The following is a 17,097-nucleotide window of genomic DNA, read 5'->3' as shown; positions in this document are numbered from 1 at the left end:
AATAGTCTTAACAGTTTGTCATATTAGGTACCTTCTTGAAAAATACTTAACCTCTCAGTGTACCACAACCAGGACCAAGAGTACTAAGCAAAGCTGATTTCATTATATATTAGATGCGCGGGATAAGAGAGGAATACCTATTGATGTTGGGATTACAAATGGGGAGAAAATCCTACGCTAATCATCTCCGACCCCCCTCCGCAACCTACAGGGTTCATACAGGTGCTTAAAGTCCTTGAAAAAACTTGAATTTTATTGTGTTTTCAAGGTTTGAAAATGAATTACATTTTAGGTGAATTGGTTGTAAATGCTTGAAATTGTTTTCATGTTTCCCGGCAGTTTAACTCAATAGACCACGTAATAAATTAAGATAAATAACACAAGTCTGCTTGAAAATATTGTCAAAACTGATCTTAGGTGGCTTCACTTTGCCATTGCAATGTACAAGAAGTCCGTCATGGATCAATCCATAGCTCTACTCGACATTGCCGGGTACTTTTGGTGGGAGTAAGAACATAAAAATTCTCATAATTTTCTTCATTTTATCGCTTTTCTTTATCTATACAACCTACTCTATCGTGCAATATTCTAGAGAGGAACTACTGTTACTACGCCCTGTGAATATTATGCCTTTTAACCACCCACTTTTTTCGGATATTGACAATTTTAATGCTGAAATTAGGAACGAGAGTCGTCGGGTTCAAACCCGTAAACGGGGAAGAAGAGGTGGATTATTGGTGAAAGCCAGAAGAAGAATGGACGTACTCCATTCCTAGTATAGTGCTTGCTAACGTTCAGAGGCTTTAAAACAAAACTGATGAGTTGTTTATGAGGATACATACCCAGAAAGATTTCCGTGATTGGAACGTTGTTTGTTTTTCTGAAACTTGGCTAAAACCATCATATCCTGATTCCTTAGTCCAGCCACCGGGATTTACGATTTTCCGTCAGGATCGGGACACAGATATCACAGGTAAATCCCGAGGAGGCGGAGTGTGTTTTTGGTGAACGACAGCTGGTGTACGGATGCTCGGATTATATCCAGTGGATGTTCTGCTGATTTGGAATACGTGACCATTAAATGCAGGCATTTCTATATTCCTCGTGATTTCTCGTTAGTGACCCTCACCGCAGAATATATCCACCCCAGGGCTGACGTTGATGTCGCACTAAAAGGATTAGCAAGCGCTATATCCAAGTACAAAAACAAGGATCCCAACACCCTATCCATAGTATTAGGTGATTTGAACCAGGCCAATCTTCGTTCCGTACTACCAAACTATAAACAAGTCACATGCCCAACCCGTGGTGACAAGATCCTCGACCACTGTTATTGTCCAGTGAAGCAGGCATACAAATCTGTCAACCGGTCAAGTCTGGGGATTTCCGATCACTCCACAGTACTACTCATACCCGCCTACAAACAACAGCTCAATCAAGTTCCACCTACCAAACCTACTCATCTGACCTGGTCACCAGCTGATGTGGATAAACTGCGTGGATGTTTAGAGTGCACGGACTGGGAAGTACTCAAACACGGGAAAGACATCAACGAGTACACGGACACGGTGTCGGATTACGTATGTTTCTGCCAGGAGACCTGTCTACCCACTACGTCCAAAACTCGATACTCCAATTCAAAACCATGGTTCAACAAGTCCATCCGGAAATTGATCGTTGCCAAGGACGCCGCCTATATACACAAGGACTCGAAATCCAAGCGAAATCAGCGTTGACAAAGGGTGTTAAGGCCGCCAAACGTTCATTGCGCGATAGGGTAGAGGTACAATTCGACACTCAGGACTCCAGAGCTCTATGGGCAAACTTGAAGCTCATAACTCAGTAAAAAGGACTAAAGAAGACTATTGGTAATGTGGACGCTACTCTACCCGATCAGCTCAATGACTTTTATGCCCGATTTGACAAGGACAATAGTAGTACTCCTGTGCCAGCCCCGGTGACCGAGGACGACAATCCTTTGATCATCAGTGAAGAGGAGGGAAGACGTGATTTCGGGAGGTTGAAAGAGAGGAAATCACCAGGCCCTGATAAACTCTCACCCCGCCTTCTCAAAGAGTGTGCTTCTCAACTTGCCCCTGTCTTTACTGGTATTTTCAATTGGTCTTTGAGTTCTGCTACTGTACCCTCGTGTTGGAAGCGCGCTACAATTGTACCGGTCCCGAAGAAGAACAATGTCTTATGTTTGAACGATTATAGACCCATAGCACTCACGTCCGTGATCATGAATACTTTCGAGAAGATCGTATTGAAATTCATGAAGTCCTTTCTACTATCAAATCAATTCGCGTATCGTGCTAATAGAAGTGTAGATGATGCCATTTCAATTTGTATTCTTGAGATTCTAAGTCATCTTGAGCAAAGGAATTCATACGTTAGGGTTTTATTCATAGATTTTAGTTCGGCTTTCAACACTATCATTCCTTCTAAACTGCATTTTAAACTTCTTCATGACCTCAATTTTCCCGTTTTACTATCAAATTGGATTTTAGCTTTCCTTCTCAATAGAGAACAGTCTGTTCGCATTGTTGAGAAAGATTCATGTTCTATGGTCCTCAACACTGGTACGCCTCAGCGCCGTCCATTGTCTCCAACTTTGTTTTCCCTATTCACACATGATTGTCAACCCAATTCTGACCATTCACTATTTGCTAAATATGCAGACGACACCACGGTTACTGGGTTTATTTCAAATGGAGACAAAACTGAATACCGAGCAGAAATTGATTCACTTTTCACCTGGTGTCATGAGAGTAATTTGTTATTGAATGTAGGTAAAACTAAGGAGACTATAATAGATTTCCGTACTAAGCCTCCCCCGCATGTGCCATTGTCAATTAATGGTAGCGAGGTGGAACTGGTCCATTCATTTAAGTTTCTGGGTACTTACTTGTCAGCTGACCTCACATGGACTGTCAATGCTACTGATATTCTAAAGTCAGCCAGACAAAGGCTCTACTTCCTTCGTCAACTCAAATCATTCGGAGTCCGTCAATCCATTCTAGTCAATTTTTGATCGTGCTATCATTGAATCCGTTTTAACTAGGTATATCACAGTTTAGTTTGGTCGCGTCAATCAGAAAGAATTGTCAAAGATGGAATCAGTAGTGAGGACGGCAGAGGAAATAATAGGTACTGGCCTCCCGTCCCTGCAAAGTATCTACATCGATCGAACTAGAAAACGGACACTAAAAATTATAGACGAAACCAGTCACCCTGCTAGCAGGTACTTTGATTACCTGCCGTCAGGTCACCGTATTCGCTCCATTGCAAGCAAGACTTCACGTCCTAAAGAGAGTTTTTACCCTTCCGCTATCCGTATGTTTAACGGGAATTGATCTAGGTTATTATGTATAGTATTATTATGCTAACGGCGTTCCCCCGACCTATTCTACTCTAGTCTTGTTATTTACATATTCTTTCTTTTTAAACTACTGTATTCTATATAATTACCTTGTATTATACACTACAATATATTTTTTACTCTATTCTTTTTATTCTTTTAAATCTATTATTTTATCATTATTGAGTGTTGGTGTGTCAAATGATTTCTTGTATATATCATGTTTATGGTTTATACTGGCTGAATAAATAAATACAATACAATACAAAAATTGGGTGGATGCAGAGAGGGGCCAATAGACACTGAACTAAAATCAAAACTAATAACTACTAAGTAATTAGCAATTTGTATGCCTCCTTCTCATTGCTTGATAATGGCAAGCTTAGTTTCCATGGTATTTATGTTTTTGCTTCTCCCTATAGCATCACTGCATGCCTTAGGACCCATGGCCAATAAATAAAGTAAGGTATTGCTGATTTGAAAAATATTTTATGAAACAAAATAGGTTCTGAATTCAACAAAGAGATAGCAAGGCATTGTGGGAAGTTGTTCAGCCAATAGTGTATCAGCATCGTCAAGGTGACGCATTCTTAATCAATAGCAGGCAAGCATTTTATACAACGTCGAACAATAGCAGTCTTTGAGACTTAACCTAAGTTTCTGCAGACACACAATAATGTGTTTATTGTTGTATAATAGGGAAATGCCTTAAAAGGGGCCCGAAAAAACACATCTCATTCCACACAGTAAAGTGAAAATGCCATAAGGCGGGGGACGCCATATCCTGGGGGTCTACTTTATATATCGGCAAAATTAGGGTTCTACTGACGAATGTTTTATTAAATAGTACAAAGACAGATGTATATAAGAGAAGGGGGACATCAATGATCGACCACCGAGTCACGTTCCAATTAGCATCACAAGCATCTTCAATCTAATCTAATTTTCTTATGTGACAAAACGTGGACAAAGTGTCTCCGGAGATCAGAAGATAAGAGACTCACAAGAAAAACGCTAGGAGATGTCTCCAAGCAGAAAGAGGTGTCGTTAAGACTACATTTGAAGGACATCTTATTGACAAAGTTCCCGTTGATTGATTGCGAGGATTTTCATGAATGTTATGTGACTTTTTGTGTTTTTTAGTACCTGACTGCTGCCGCTGCAGCGCCTATGCAAGGGACCTTCATTCCCCAGTACACTGCTGTGCCTCCAACGGCTGTCCCAGTCGAAGTAAGATGACATCTCAATGAAGGGATGATTGGTCCAAACAAATGTTATATACCTTCCTGGACAATGATCCAAAGACATTATCAAACCATTTGGCATCTACACTTTCATGTTAGCTTCGTTTTTGAATAAAGAACACTTGGTAATGTAAAATAATGTAAACGAAACGTTGATATTTGAGAACCATTTAGGGCCAGTTGTCCAATGATTGTCAAAATGTGGCTTACCTCATGTGCTCAGCATGGGTCCTTACCACTACCAGGCTGGAGTCCAATACTAACTTTGTTGAGCCATGGTTTTTCATCTATAATTATCTATTATTTATGTATCTATTTTTGTTTTTCTTTTTGATTTTTGTGTCATCAGGGTGTCGTGACAGACGGCTCCCCCCAAACAGTGGCACCCTCGTCGCAGGAGCAACAGATGGACGGGGGTGCCGACCACGTTTCTGCCTACTCGTACCAGTCCAAGTAAGTCGGACGAAATGAAGAGAGAATAACTACGTTACAATTGAGAAATACATCACAGATGTTTTCTAGTTAAACAAAGTAGAGTACAGTAGACCCCCGGATATGACAAGAATCCGTTCTGAGGTGGGGATTGTAAAGTCAATTTTCCGTATACTGTGGGACAGAAACCTTACGGTAATCAGCTCCAGATCTTCAATACACCAGATAACAACTTTTCTTTTTTAGGGGTGCGCCTAACAGCCCAGGAAATACGGTTACCATCTTCTAATGATCGATCTTTGTAAAATAGAGACAACATTTCTGAAAAAGGAAAGAAGAGTTGATAACTTCTGCAAGGAACAGATTTTCATGGTGTTATTTAATTTGAGGTGATATTGAGTGATATAGCATTTCTAATGTTATAATTATATTTTTAAAATAAATATTCATTTCTACGGGAGCTAAATAATGATTATGAACACTGTTTTTGTTTGGTTTTATATTGCAGGATTCTTGCTAAAAATGAACCAAAATAACCCTGTATTTTCTGGATTACAAGGCGCACTTTCAAATTTTTATGGCAAATTTGGGTTTTTTAGGTCCAACTTATAGTCCATTAAATATGGTATTTGACAGCCATATGAACAAATAGCATTATTAATTAATATGCATGTAATGAAAAAATCAAATTTGATTTACCTTGATGTGCCTTGAGCCGGTCGAGCGAAGTAGCGGGTGGATGCTGAGGGAAGAGAAAACAGTGATGGTGGATTGGTTGTGGCCGTGCAACTTACCAATAGTAGCAAAGCATGTGCCCACTCCGTATTTCATAATCGCAAGTTTTGTTTCCATGCTTATCATGTTTTTGCCTCTTCCTTTAGTATCAAATTGTATTCCGCACCGTAGAGGGAAAACAGCTTAAGGTGGGGTGGCATATCACGGGGATCTACTGTATTTGTGGACTTAATAAGCCAGGGGCTATTTTGATTGCAATCATATGTTTATGTGTTTCCTCTGTCATCAGATAGCAACGACGCGCCAGAATGTTCCGTGACAGCGTTGCCTTCAGACTTTAGGTGGCTGCACTGTGAATGTGAGGAAGAAAACAAAAAAAATAGAGGCGCAGATTGATTCCTGATTGCCCAGGCACCAAAAAAAAAAAGAGACCTTTTTTTTCATTTTCTTCCTGGACAAGGAGAAAAAAAGGAAAGCAATGGATGTTAGGGGGGGGCACAGTGCAAATAAATGAAATTGTGAAGACCTGCCCACAGGGTGGGGCTCAAGGTAGGACATTTTCTCAAAGAAAGTGACAACAAAAAAAAACAAAAACAACAAAAAAAGGTGGAATGTGAGTCAAGTTTATTTTGTAAGTAGAAAGATTGTCTTCCTCAAACCTTGCGTTTTTTACGTTGTAGTCTTTGAGCTTACTTTTCTAGAAAACATCAAAGAACAAACTTCCTGTTTGTTTCTTTCTTCTTGAATCTTCATGGCCTTATTTTAAAGGGCACCAGAGACTTCTTTTTTTTGCAAGTCTGAGGACAAGGGAAAAAAACGCCAAGGAAGATTTTTGGAGCACTTCCAGAAACGGGAAGGGCAAGTTTAAAGAGGATAAGGAATCTATCTCCATAAACTGTACATACTTTTTTCTTTTCTTGAAAAGAATTTATGTCAGGTGTGTAACATGAAAGAAAGACTTGAGATTTTTCACAATAAGAGAACAAAAAGGAACTATAAGAACAATGTCGCTTTGCAAAAAAAAAAACGCTAAGCTGTTTTTTTTTTTTTTTTTCATTATTTCATCTTGCCAGATTTTTTTATGAGCTTTCAAATGTTTTTGTCCGCTTTGCTTGTCAAATCTTCAAAAGAGCCAGGAGGAAAATGTATAAAATGTACAAAAAGCACCCCCAATAAAGTGGCAGTATAGTTAGCGTTAGCTTCTGGTTGAGATGAATCAGTGCAAAAAAGCAATAGAAGAAATTGTTGACAATTTCTGTAGTTTTTTTTTTCCTAGTCGTTGATCAAATGCAGCCCATGGGCGGCCATTTTTATACCAAAGATGAAAAGACACTCTGAAACCAGAGTTTTGATTTTCATTTTCTTTTCTCATTTTCTGCCTGTTGATGATGTTGTTGTTGATGTTGTTGTTGCGCCGGTTGTTTATTTATTTTTTTACCTCGACGGCCGGACGGGTCCTTAAGGATCCTCTAAAAAAACACTTTCAAGTCTGCCCTTTTTTCCAGGTTTAACTCTTAACCTTCTTGTTCATTTTCTTCGGTCTCTTCTTTTTGTTGTAAAAACACTCACTAAAAACAACAGAACCAAGAACACAAATCAACAGTGAACTTTCATTTGGAGTTTCTCTTTTCATGACCAGCTTTTTCTCACAGGTTTTGCTCTCAACCCGATTTCCTTTGTTCATTTCTTTGGCCTCTTTTTGCTGTTGTAAAGATGCTCCAACAGGACACAAAAGCAAATGAGGGTTATTCACTTCTAAATTTAAAAGACCTCCAGAACCCCAAATTATTGTGAACTTTTATTTTGAGTTTCTCGTTTCGTGGACGGCTTTTTTCCCTCCTTTAGCCCTCAATCAACTTTCTTTGTTCATTTATTTGTCCTTTTCCTTACATTGTAAAAATGCTCCCAAAAAACAAAAGAACCATTAACCTCTGAATTCAACAAAAACCCTACAACTAAAATAGGTGAAATTTAGCTTTGAGTTTCCCTTTAATATTTTTTTTTCCAGCTTTAGCCTTCAAGTTCCCTTTTTCTGTTTTTGGACCTCTTCTTGCTCTTGTTATAGACGCTCCCCCCAAAAACTTTTGGAGGGCGGCATTAGCTCAGGAGGTAAAGCGCTCGTTTTACGATCAAGCAGGTTTGATTCTCGGCTCCTCTGTGTTATATGTTGACACTGAATCCCCCAATAAGCAGGTAGGCGCCTTACATGGCTGAGTCCCTATTAGTTTGTGAGTGTGTGTGAATGGGTAAGTGTGAAGCACATTGTAAAGCGGTTTTGGGAGGTCTTCATTGACTTGAAAAGCGCTTCATAAATGCAGACCATTTACCCCTTAAATTCAACAGAACGCTTAAACCTAAAATAATTGTGAACTGTAATTGAGAGTTTTTCTTTTTTGCAGCTTTGATTTTTAATCAGATTTCTTCTTTAATTTTGTTGGCTTCTTCTTCCTATTGTAAAGATGCTCCCAAAAACGATTGATGGTTATTAAACCCCTAAATTTAACGGAACCCTAGGACATTAAATAATTGTGAGCTCATTTTTACTTGACTGGTCGTCATTTCCTTCCCTTGCATTTGTTTTACAGAGTAATTCTCTGTTCCTAACATTGGCATCGTTCCCAGTAACGGCCCCCCGATTCAATAGTAATAAAATTACAGGAGAAAGGAGGAAAAACACAGCAAATAGGAAGACATGCATCATTTTTTGCTAATGGAGAATCAATGTCGAGAAAGAGGCAGGAGTTTTCTTGTGCTGCAATTTTAGAGCTGAAATATGAGCCAAACAATTGCTAGTTTGTGTTTGTTCTCTGCAAATTGCAGCTCATTTACATTCTTTTGTGTCCCCTTCCTCAACACTTTCATCATCATCATCTGTGCATAGCTTTAATAATGCTCAACTCCCACAGGAGTCTTTACAGGGTCTTGGAAAGCTGGACAATGTCTGCCCCCTGCAGGGGGAAATAGCATGACACAAACTTGCAGGTTTTGATTTTGTAAATCAGACATTTTTATTTACAAACGCGACTGCCCAGATCATGAACCAAATTAAAAAAGGGTTTGCCTATTATATTTACTATTTAACCAGAAAAAAGACAATTACCTCTAAAAAATACCCAAAAGAGGACAATTGTCTGCCTCAATGACCCTCATTTGTTTTTCAACAGAGCGCTAGATGAGTTTCAATGGAACTGGAAATCAGTGACTGTTGGGAAATGTCACTCCCTCGTTGACTGTACTTGGTTTTTCTGCACACAAATATTGTTTGCCGACACTTTGAAATGTCTTTTTCAGTCCTCTCAGAATGTCTGGGAAGCTGTTCCTGGCCCTTGGTAAGACCTGCTTCCATGGAAAAAAAAACTAACCCAAAAAGGGACAAAAATTGACTAATCTATAACTTGGGTTGGTGGAATTTAACTTCCTGGGTCGTCTTCTAAGAAATGAGACAATCTTTTGAGTTAAAGAGACAAATTGATCCGGGTTTTTGTTCCTATATCACTAGAAACGTTTTTAAATTCGTTTTGCCCATATTGTTATTTTTGGGGGGTTAACCAAGCTGGACAAAAACATTTTGGGAGGCTTTTGAATGTTTTTATAACCCAAATTCCTGACCCTGACCTTATTTCTTATACACCCTAACCCCCTTAACATAACTGTTCCTTAACCCATCAAAACCCCCTTAACCATATCCCTATTCCTTAATACTGACCCTATTCATTAACCTATCTTAACCCTATTCCTTAACCCGCCTAAACACCCTTGACTCTGGCAAAGTTCCTTACTGTAAAGCCGCGCTATCTCCATTAACCATGACCCCGTTCCTTACCCCTAACCATATTCCTTAACCCTAACACTATTCCTTAACACCAACCCTATTCCTTAACCCTTACCCTATTCGTTAACCCACCTTAACCCTGACTTATTTCTTAACCCAACCTAACCCTATTCCTTAACCCTTACCCTATGCCAGCCAATCGCAGCTGCAAATAACATTAGTTCTCGCAACTAGCTGCGTTCTTCATCGACGCACGAGCCAAGTGATCCACCGCTAAAAGTCGTACAGCTGGGCGATTTTACGTCTGCCCGGGACGATCGGAGACAAATTCACGACAGGGTTTTTACCCTGGGTGCCGTTCAGTCGCAGCGCGGGTACTTTCGGGCGCGATACGCACGACACTGACACAGTTGCAAGGGTCCCGCGCACGTCCGCCGCCTTTCGCCCGCCGCGTGCGGACGGCCGCCTGTCATCGCGCCGCGCTACTGGTGTCGTCGGACGAGCCTGCCGCCTTTTCTCGCGTCGCGCCGTGTGACACCGCGTCCACCGAACTCGCTCTGTCGCGCGGCCCGGGAGTGACCCCCAATGCACAATTTTTTTTAATTTTTTATTTTTTTTTAACCATTACAGACCGCGAAGCTCTGGAGCCGCGAACCGCGAAGTAGCGAGGTCCCACTGTATTGTTTTTTTTTTTCAAGGAATACAAGACATTTATTTTTTTAACCGACCAATTCCGGGATTTTGGGGGGATTTTTTTATTTTTTCAAAGCAACTCAGGAGGTTGGTTCCAACGAACCCAAGTAGCGTATCAGTCCATCTTTATTTTTGACTTATGAGAAAATTACCCTTGGCTGCACAAGCTCACAACCGGGAAGCGACGCTTTCTAATTGATGCTTGGCTTGACTTTGGATGAAAGCTATCGATTGGCCTGGCAGCGCCGTCGTGACTTAAATCAGAGAAATACGCCTTGCATCCATCACCGAGAAAAAAGGCTGACCACGTGGAAAAGGAAAAACGCCACCAGGACGGCACAGCAGCTTTTTGTTTACCTATTTTTATTTTTATTCAGGACCAGAAAGGACACAGTCCCGCCTTGCACATGGTGCACAGTGTGTGTGATATTTGACAAGCTATGTGTACATCTGTGGATGTGAACTTAGATTTTTTTTTCTCTCTCTGATAAAGCTTTCAATTAAAAAAAAGTCAAAAAGCAACATGGGCTCTGTCGTCTTTCCTTTGCATTCAGGGAAAACGAGGACCAAAGATGACGGACCTCTCTTCCCCTCCAGTAACCCTGAATCCCTAATTACAGGCCGGACCTGCTGAACGGGATTTCCTCACTTGATTGGGCGTAAAGTGGTCGTCATCAAAGGAACTTGCGGACGGATCGATGGACGCCTGTCTCCGTCCTCGCTCTTATTTAAGGCCGATCAATAGACGTCCTTGTCGATACAAAGGCAAGATCAAGGTAATGAGGCAACGCTTCCACGCCAAGGACAACTTAACAAGGAACAATTGACTCTTTGGAACGGATTCAACCAAATCCTGCATCGGTGGTCTCAAAGTAGAGTCGACCCCAGGAATACAGCAACCCCGCCTTATGACGTTTTCACTTTACAGCAGGGGTGGGTTAACTTTTTTGAGTCGTGGTCCTTATTGTGTCGAAAAAAATGGCAAACGGGCCAGACAAGGAGGAGAAAAATAAATCACTGATTTGATGGCTAATGGGTACAAGAGTGGCTCCAAAACAACAACTAATAGTACCTTTTTTAAACGTATAATATCAATTCGTTTCATTCGGCAGGCACTAATACAAGGTCTGGCCTGCGTGCCCAGTTTGCCCACCCTTACTTTACAGTGTTGAATAAAATGATTTTTCAGCACCGCATGCCGAAAGTGATATATAATTAAAACATTACGTGTTAATGCATATAAGTGACATGACCTTTTAATAATTTGTTATCAGCAAAGTTTTGAGTCCTGCTATCTGAGTGTGTGCTAATTTTAGCATTAGCTGCTGCCGCCTAGCCGAAATGTGTGACGTTTTAGCTGTTTAACTGTTTCAAATGTTGATTCAGAACATTATTTTTATCTTAGTTTGTAAGTTTTAATGATTTACATTAAAAAATACACATATTGCTACACCCTCACTATTAAACATAGAAACAATTGACATGAAGAAACCGTTGAGGGAAATACAGTAGATTTACATCGGATTTTCACTCTATATTGCATAAAGACAGTGAAGAAAACACATTCTTTAATGTTATGTAAAGTTAAAGCTTTAACTCCAGAGAAAGGGATTTTCACTTTACAGTGTGGAACAAGATGTTTTTTCCCATTCTGTACAAATAATTTGGTGTTTCCAAATACGTAGACAATTCAAGCTTTGCTGCGTTCGGCTGCTAGGATGCCTGTCTACTGTTCATTGACATCACAACATCATATAAAATACTGCTCGGCTATTGGTTTGAATCTCAACATCATGACAATGCTTATACAACAATGTCCCACAATGCCTTAATTCTTTTCAGAATCTCTTGTGCTTTGTAAAAGATACACAGGGTTGGGTAGGGTTACTTTAACTTGATTACTTTCAATTAGTTTTGTATTACTCCAATACCAAATATGCTAACAAAAGACAAAAAAAACTAAATATGAATAAAATTACTAAATTTTGTGCGGGCTTGGGGAGTAACGGAATACATTGAACGGCAAAAATGATGTTGGCAAGCTGTTTGGATTTATTTTAATTTTGTTTCTGTCGCATTTTATGTTAGTTTTGCCAGAGATCAAAGAGATCAAAGCCAGGAGAGAAAGCCTACCATGTGTTGTGAGTCATAATTGTATTCATATTTAGTTTATTTTGTCTTTTATTAGCATATTTGGTATTGGAGTAATCCAAAAGTAATTGAAAGTAATCAAGTTAAAGTAACCCTACCCAACCCTGAATACAATACTGTATTTTTGTGCTGTAGTTATTTGCTATGGGTCCCGAGAGTTAGTGTTGCTAAAGGGAGAAGCAAAAACATGATAACCATGGAAATAGGACTTGTGATGATCAAGAAATAAGAACAAGCACATAAATCGCTACTTCCTTTAAGTTGCATGGCCGGAGCCAATCAACAATAGGTACTTTTGTTAAAAATGAGGCGATTAAAGCAAGGCAGGACAATCCTCAAAAATTGAAGCGTTTAAGATTGGTTTTAATTTTAAGCCCACGTGGCAGTTTCTTCCGCCTCTAAATCCACCCTCTACTCCACTGGACCAGCCAGAGTAAAGTAGGAACATTTAAAGAATTTCCCAGATTCCCTCTTCTCTTCTTCGGTGCCAAATAGCTCCTTGTTTCAGATGATGGAGATGCAACAACACAGAGTGCCACAAGAGTGCAGCGTCCAAACACTGAAGTTATCAGATTTTGTGTCATGATGGAGACACAACAAAAATAGGGATCAAGAAGTCCAGAAGCAACAGAAATTGAATATATCTATAGCTGCAAAAGTGTTGAAGACTTCATCCCGATACGCTTGTGAAGCATCACAAGAGACAAATGTGGAAAATTCCGTGCTAAAAATACCTTACAAGTGCAGTGTTGCAGTCTACAAGCGAGGATCGGTGCTTCTGGATTCCAGACTCCCTGAAAACACAAGGAAAAAAAACATCAGTGTGCTCTCATAGTTATTGTCGAAGGTCTGAATTTCTTGTCAAATTTCAGATGCTGAGAATGTTGGTAAAATCTCAGGCTGGAGTTGAACTATTTTCCGAGAAGTTTTTTTAATATGGACACTATTGTAGTACAGACAAGGCTACAATCTGACATCTGTGTGCAAGTAACATTTGAAGCATTTTGTACTATCTCTAAGGCGTTGCACAGGGCGGAATTATAACAATTCTCGTTTACCATTATAGTCTTGTGGTCTTTGAATTAATTGACATGATGCACTGTGGCGGTTTGCACAAAAATATCTATATATGGCTGAAGTTGATACACTTATTTGTACTGTTGGATTTAGCATCTAGCTAAAAGACTTGAGCTGAACCGCTAGGTTGCTGTGACCCTCAATGCTTGCTGTCTTACTATCTAAAAGCACTGTTGCACACATTATCCAGTTGGAACCAGTCAAGACCATTGAGTATCACAAAAGCACATGGAAGAGGCCGCGTTCCCCACCCCAACCTGCATGGGTGGGCGGCCAAGACAGTTTAAGACTAGGCAGAAGACTGTATTGGACAGTCTTCTTCCGCTTCATACTGATTATCAGCTGTGTATTTATTATTTTTGGCATCCATTAAATAGAGAATTTGTCATCTCCTGGTTTTTATTTCTAATATAACGAGCATTTAAGATAAAAGACCCAGGCTGAGGTTCAGCCGAATCTTACAATGCTGCCTAGTTTTCAGTACGTACAAATTTAAATTGATTCTTTAAGCACTCAATCTTTTGCAGTCTGAACAGTTGTTCCAGGTGTTTCCTCTGCGCCGACGAGACTCAGATGGATCTGCAAAAAAAGGTGAGACCATTCAGGCCCAACTAAGCTTTAAACATGTGTAAAGACTCAAATCCACTTTGGATTCATAGGATTCATTTGTCATGTCTGTGCAAAGGCCCAAAGTCAGGAATTTGCGAGGGAAACCCAAACATTGCCATGGCAGCAGCCAGACAACATTGGGGGCGAGATGACGATGTGCCGCAGCTGGCTAGCAAGGCCTGACGTTAGCCGTCCCACACATTCCTCCCTATATCCCGGAAATTTCATGAGGGATCGATAAATAAAGCTAACCTGCAGAGAAGGACCAGTTACTTTAATTTTTGGGGGTATTGGATTTGTTTCTGTTTTTCACTATTATTCAATTTAGAAATCTGCTATTACACAACATGAAATGCCCTTTGGGAAGCTGATATGTTTTGCCTCCATTTTACTTTCACGGAGGACCAAATCAGGGCTAGAACTTAAAACCCGTTACCACACGCTGCTGAGTCCAAGTCCTGTGATTCAGACAACTGGCGCTTATTTTTACGTATCGTTTTCTCCTCTGGTCACTCATGTTAACCCCTCGCCTGCAGGCTAAGGCTTGCCAATAGCTGCTATTGTTATTGTTATTTGCTCATGCCTTGTTTTTCATTTTGACTCAAGCAAACGTTACCGTGTTCCGTGATTCAGCATCTGCTACGCTTTTTCACAGCTCTTCGCTTCTTTAGCCTTTCATATTAGCTATTCAGCTGCAGGCCATCACTCGCTGTTAGCTGCTATTGTCATTGTCATCTGATCATGCTTTGTCCTTCAGTGTGTTCTGCAGCTTCTCGTTCAAGCAAACGTTACTGAATTCCGTGATGCTCATTCATTTTTCAACTGTTTCCTTCTCTAGCTGTTAATGTTAGCTGCTCAACTGAAGGCTATGGCTCGCCACTAGCCGCTATTGTTAGTTTTTTTTTCTTTTTAGATAGATAGATAGATACTGTTGTACTAATTGTTTCAGTTTTTACAATAGTATTACAGCATCCAAGATGACAATAAAAATAAAAAACAAAACAAACCGATACATGCAAAACATCAACAACCACTAAAAAGAACTAAGTACACAGAACAAAAAAAGCAATAATACCTCAGCATACCAAAAAAGAGAAAATTGACCCGCTGTAGTGGGCGGCTCACCGCATGTGACATACTTAAACGTGTTATCATAAGAAGAAAATAAAATAAATAACTTTGGTCCAAAATGTTTGAGGATGTTAACTCAAACTGCCCAGTGTAAACAATCCCCAAGCCAAGCAAACACACATGTTATTGTCTTCTCTATCTCTCACTTCTGTGGAAGATTTTTCAAACTATTTCAAAAGTATGTGGCTCACCTGTCAAACTTGAACATATGATAGCATTATTTGGAACCTTTTTGATTACATTGAAAATACCTAATAATACACCAAGTCCCATGATTTATGTTTCAGACCCTTTTTTCTCCAGTTTCCTTCATTAGCCAGTTAATTATTAGTTCCATGCCCCGACCAGCCTCTATTGCAATAGTGATTCAGAGTCCCACCATTTGACCAATTCTTCTTCCCTCTCAAAATATTTTACTGGCCTTTTTAGTACCTTTTCCCGCAAGCCGCTAAAGTTAGCCGCTCACACCAGCTCCGACCTTCTCTAACTACTGGGCTTTTACAGCCAATCAGTTTTGTATCCAGCTCGCTCGGTCTTTGTTTTTAGCAATCTTTTATTGCATCTTGCAAAGCGATTCCACTAACCTGCCTTTTTAGAATGAGGTCCAGGCCACACTTTCCTTTTTTTTCTTCAATGACTCGGAAAAAAAAACCTTCGCAGCTGTGGCCACCGGCATTTAAGGCGTGGCAGGGAGGGAGCGCCACCAGTCACCAAGATGCACTCCATTTAATACAAGACCGGAACCACCATGACTAGGTTTTTTTCACCATTTTATCTGGTTCTTATTTTGTTTTTAAATATCATGAGTCACGTGAAATTAAAAAAAGTCAAACTATCATTTTAAGAGACTTCTTTTTAACCGTCAATGCATCATGCACTACTGAAGTTATGATTGGGTCGTTTTTTTCTCTGATATTGTACTCTCTTTAATTTTGGTAATGATACTTGTCATTTGCTCTCACCGCATAAGTTAGTGACTGAGGAGCCCTGACAGATCGGCCCAACTCATCTTGCCAAATTGACTTTTTCATCTTTGAGAGTTTAACTCAAAAGAAAAATACAGTACACCCCCAGGGTAAGGTTTCCCACCCTATGATATTTTCCGTTCAAGGTGTGGAGGAAGATGCTTTTGTGGCCCTTTCCTTACAAAATTTTCCTCACCATACGACGTCAACAACCAATAATATTGGGCATGAAATTAAGTCTCAAAGATGCCTGTCTACTATTGGTCGACGTCATATTAAATACACGTATGCTATCGGCTGAATGACCTCCCAACAATGCCATTCCCTTCATTCAGTCCAGAATGTTGTGTGCTTTGGAAAGACATTGCACATTAGCAATGCAATACTGTATATTTTTACTGTATTTATTTATTATGGGTCCAAGATTTACCATGATGCTAAAGGTGGAAGCAAAAACATGATAACAATGGAAACAGAGCTTATGATCAAGAAATATAAAGAAGGCACTAACTTCGTTAAGGTGCAGGGTCGTAAGCAATTTAAAATTGGGACTATTATTAAGACTAAAGAGGCAATTCTTCTCCCATGCCATAACCCTGATTAATCAGGGGTCGGCTCCCATATACACACATGTGACTATGTACAGTAAATGATGCATTGATAGTTCTACCCAACTGATATATTGCGACATCTGTCGTTGGGACTCATTAGATGACCTTTTCCCCCAATTCAACCCTTAATGCCAAGCGCCAAGCAGGGAGGCAGTGGGTGCCAATGTTGTAGCTTTAAGGTATGACTCCCGGTCTCGGGGTGGGCGGCCTACCCCAAGGCCACCAAGATGGCAATGAGGGCACTAAAGCGAGGAAATCTTTGAAGAAATAGGAAGTTTTAAGGATTATTTTCTGTTTTAGTAAAAAAAAAATGGAT

General features: G+C 40.0%; 1 protein-coding gene, 1 long non-coding RNA gene and 1 pseudogene across 5 annotated transcripts in view; 1 reads left to right on the top strand and 2 right to left on the bottom strand.

Annotated features, from left to right (window-relative positions):
• rbms3 (RNA binding motif, single stranded interacting protein) overlaps window positions 1–11,179 on the top strand; it is a 243,788-nt gene extending 232,609 nt beyond the window's left edge. For 2 of the 4 annotated variants that reach the window (XM_088328442.1, XM_088328441.1), the window contains exons 12-14: window positions 4,505–4,591; window positions 4,955–5,058; window positions 10,792–11,179. In XM_088328442.1, the coding sequence (XP_088184568.1) occupies window positions 4,505–4,591; window positions 4,955–5,058; window positions 10,792–10,813 (213 nt within the window). In that variant the 3' untranslated portion in view covers window positions 10,814–11,179. Of the gene's footprint in view, window positions 1–4,504; window positions 4,592–4,954; window positions 5,063–6,061; window positions 10,760–10,791 lie in introns of those variants that run through there. The other 2 variants (XM_088328443.1, XM_088328445.1) reach the window with 2 other exon arrangements.
• Window positions 5,736–15,881, bottom strand: LOC148370704 (uncharacterized). Its single transcript, XR_015849705.1, has 3 exons — window positions 15,790–15,881; window positions 13,123–13,182; window positions 5,736–5,779 (listed from the first exon to the last, which is right to left on the bottom strand). It is a non-coding gene; the product is annotated as an uncharacterized LOC148370704 (long non-coding RNA).
• Window positions 9,726–9,826, bottom strand: LOC148370706 (5.8S ribosomal RNA; annotated as a pseudogene; the record flags this gene model as incomplete).
• Window positions 15,882–17,097: the final 1,216 nt, after the last annotated feature.

This window comes from Urocampus carinirostris, chromosome 2, assembly GCF_059441175.1.
Source record: "Urocampus carinirostris isolate Australia breed hairy pipefish chromosome 2, RoL_Ucar_1.0, whole genome shotgun sequence".
NCBI classification, from domain to species: domain Eukaryota; kingdom Metazoa; phylum Chordata; class Actinopteri; order Syngnathiformes; family Syngnathidae; genus Urocampus; species Urocampus carinirostris.
Note: the sequence above shows the minus strand (reverse complement) of the source record. Positions and strands in the feature narration are given on the sequence as shown.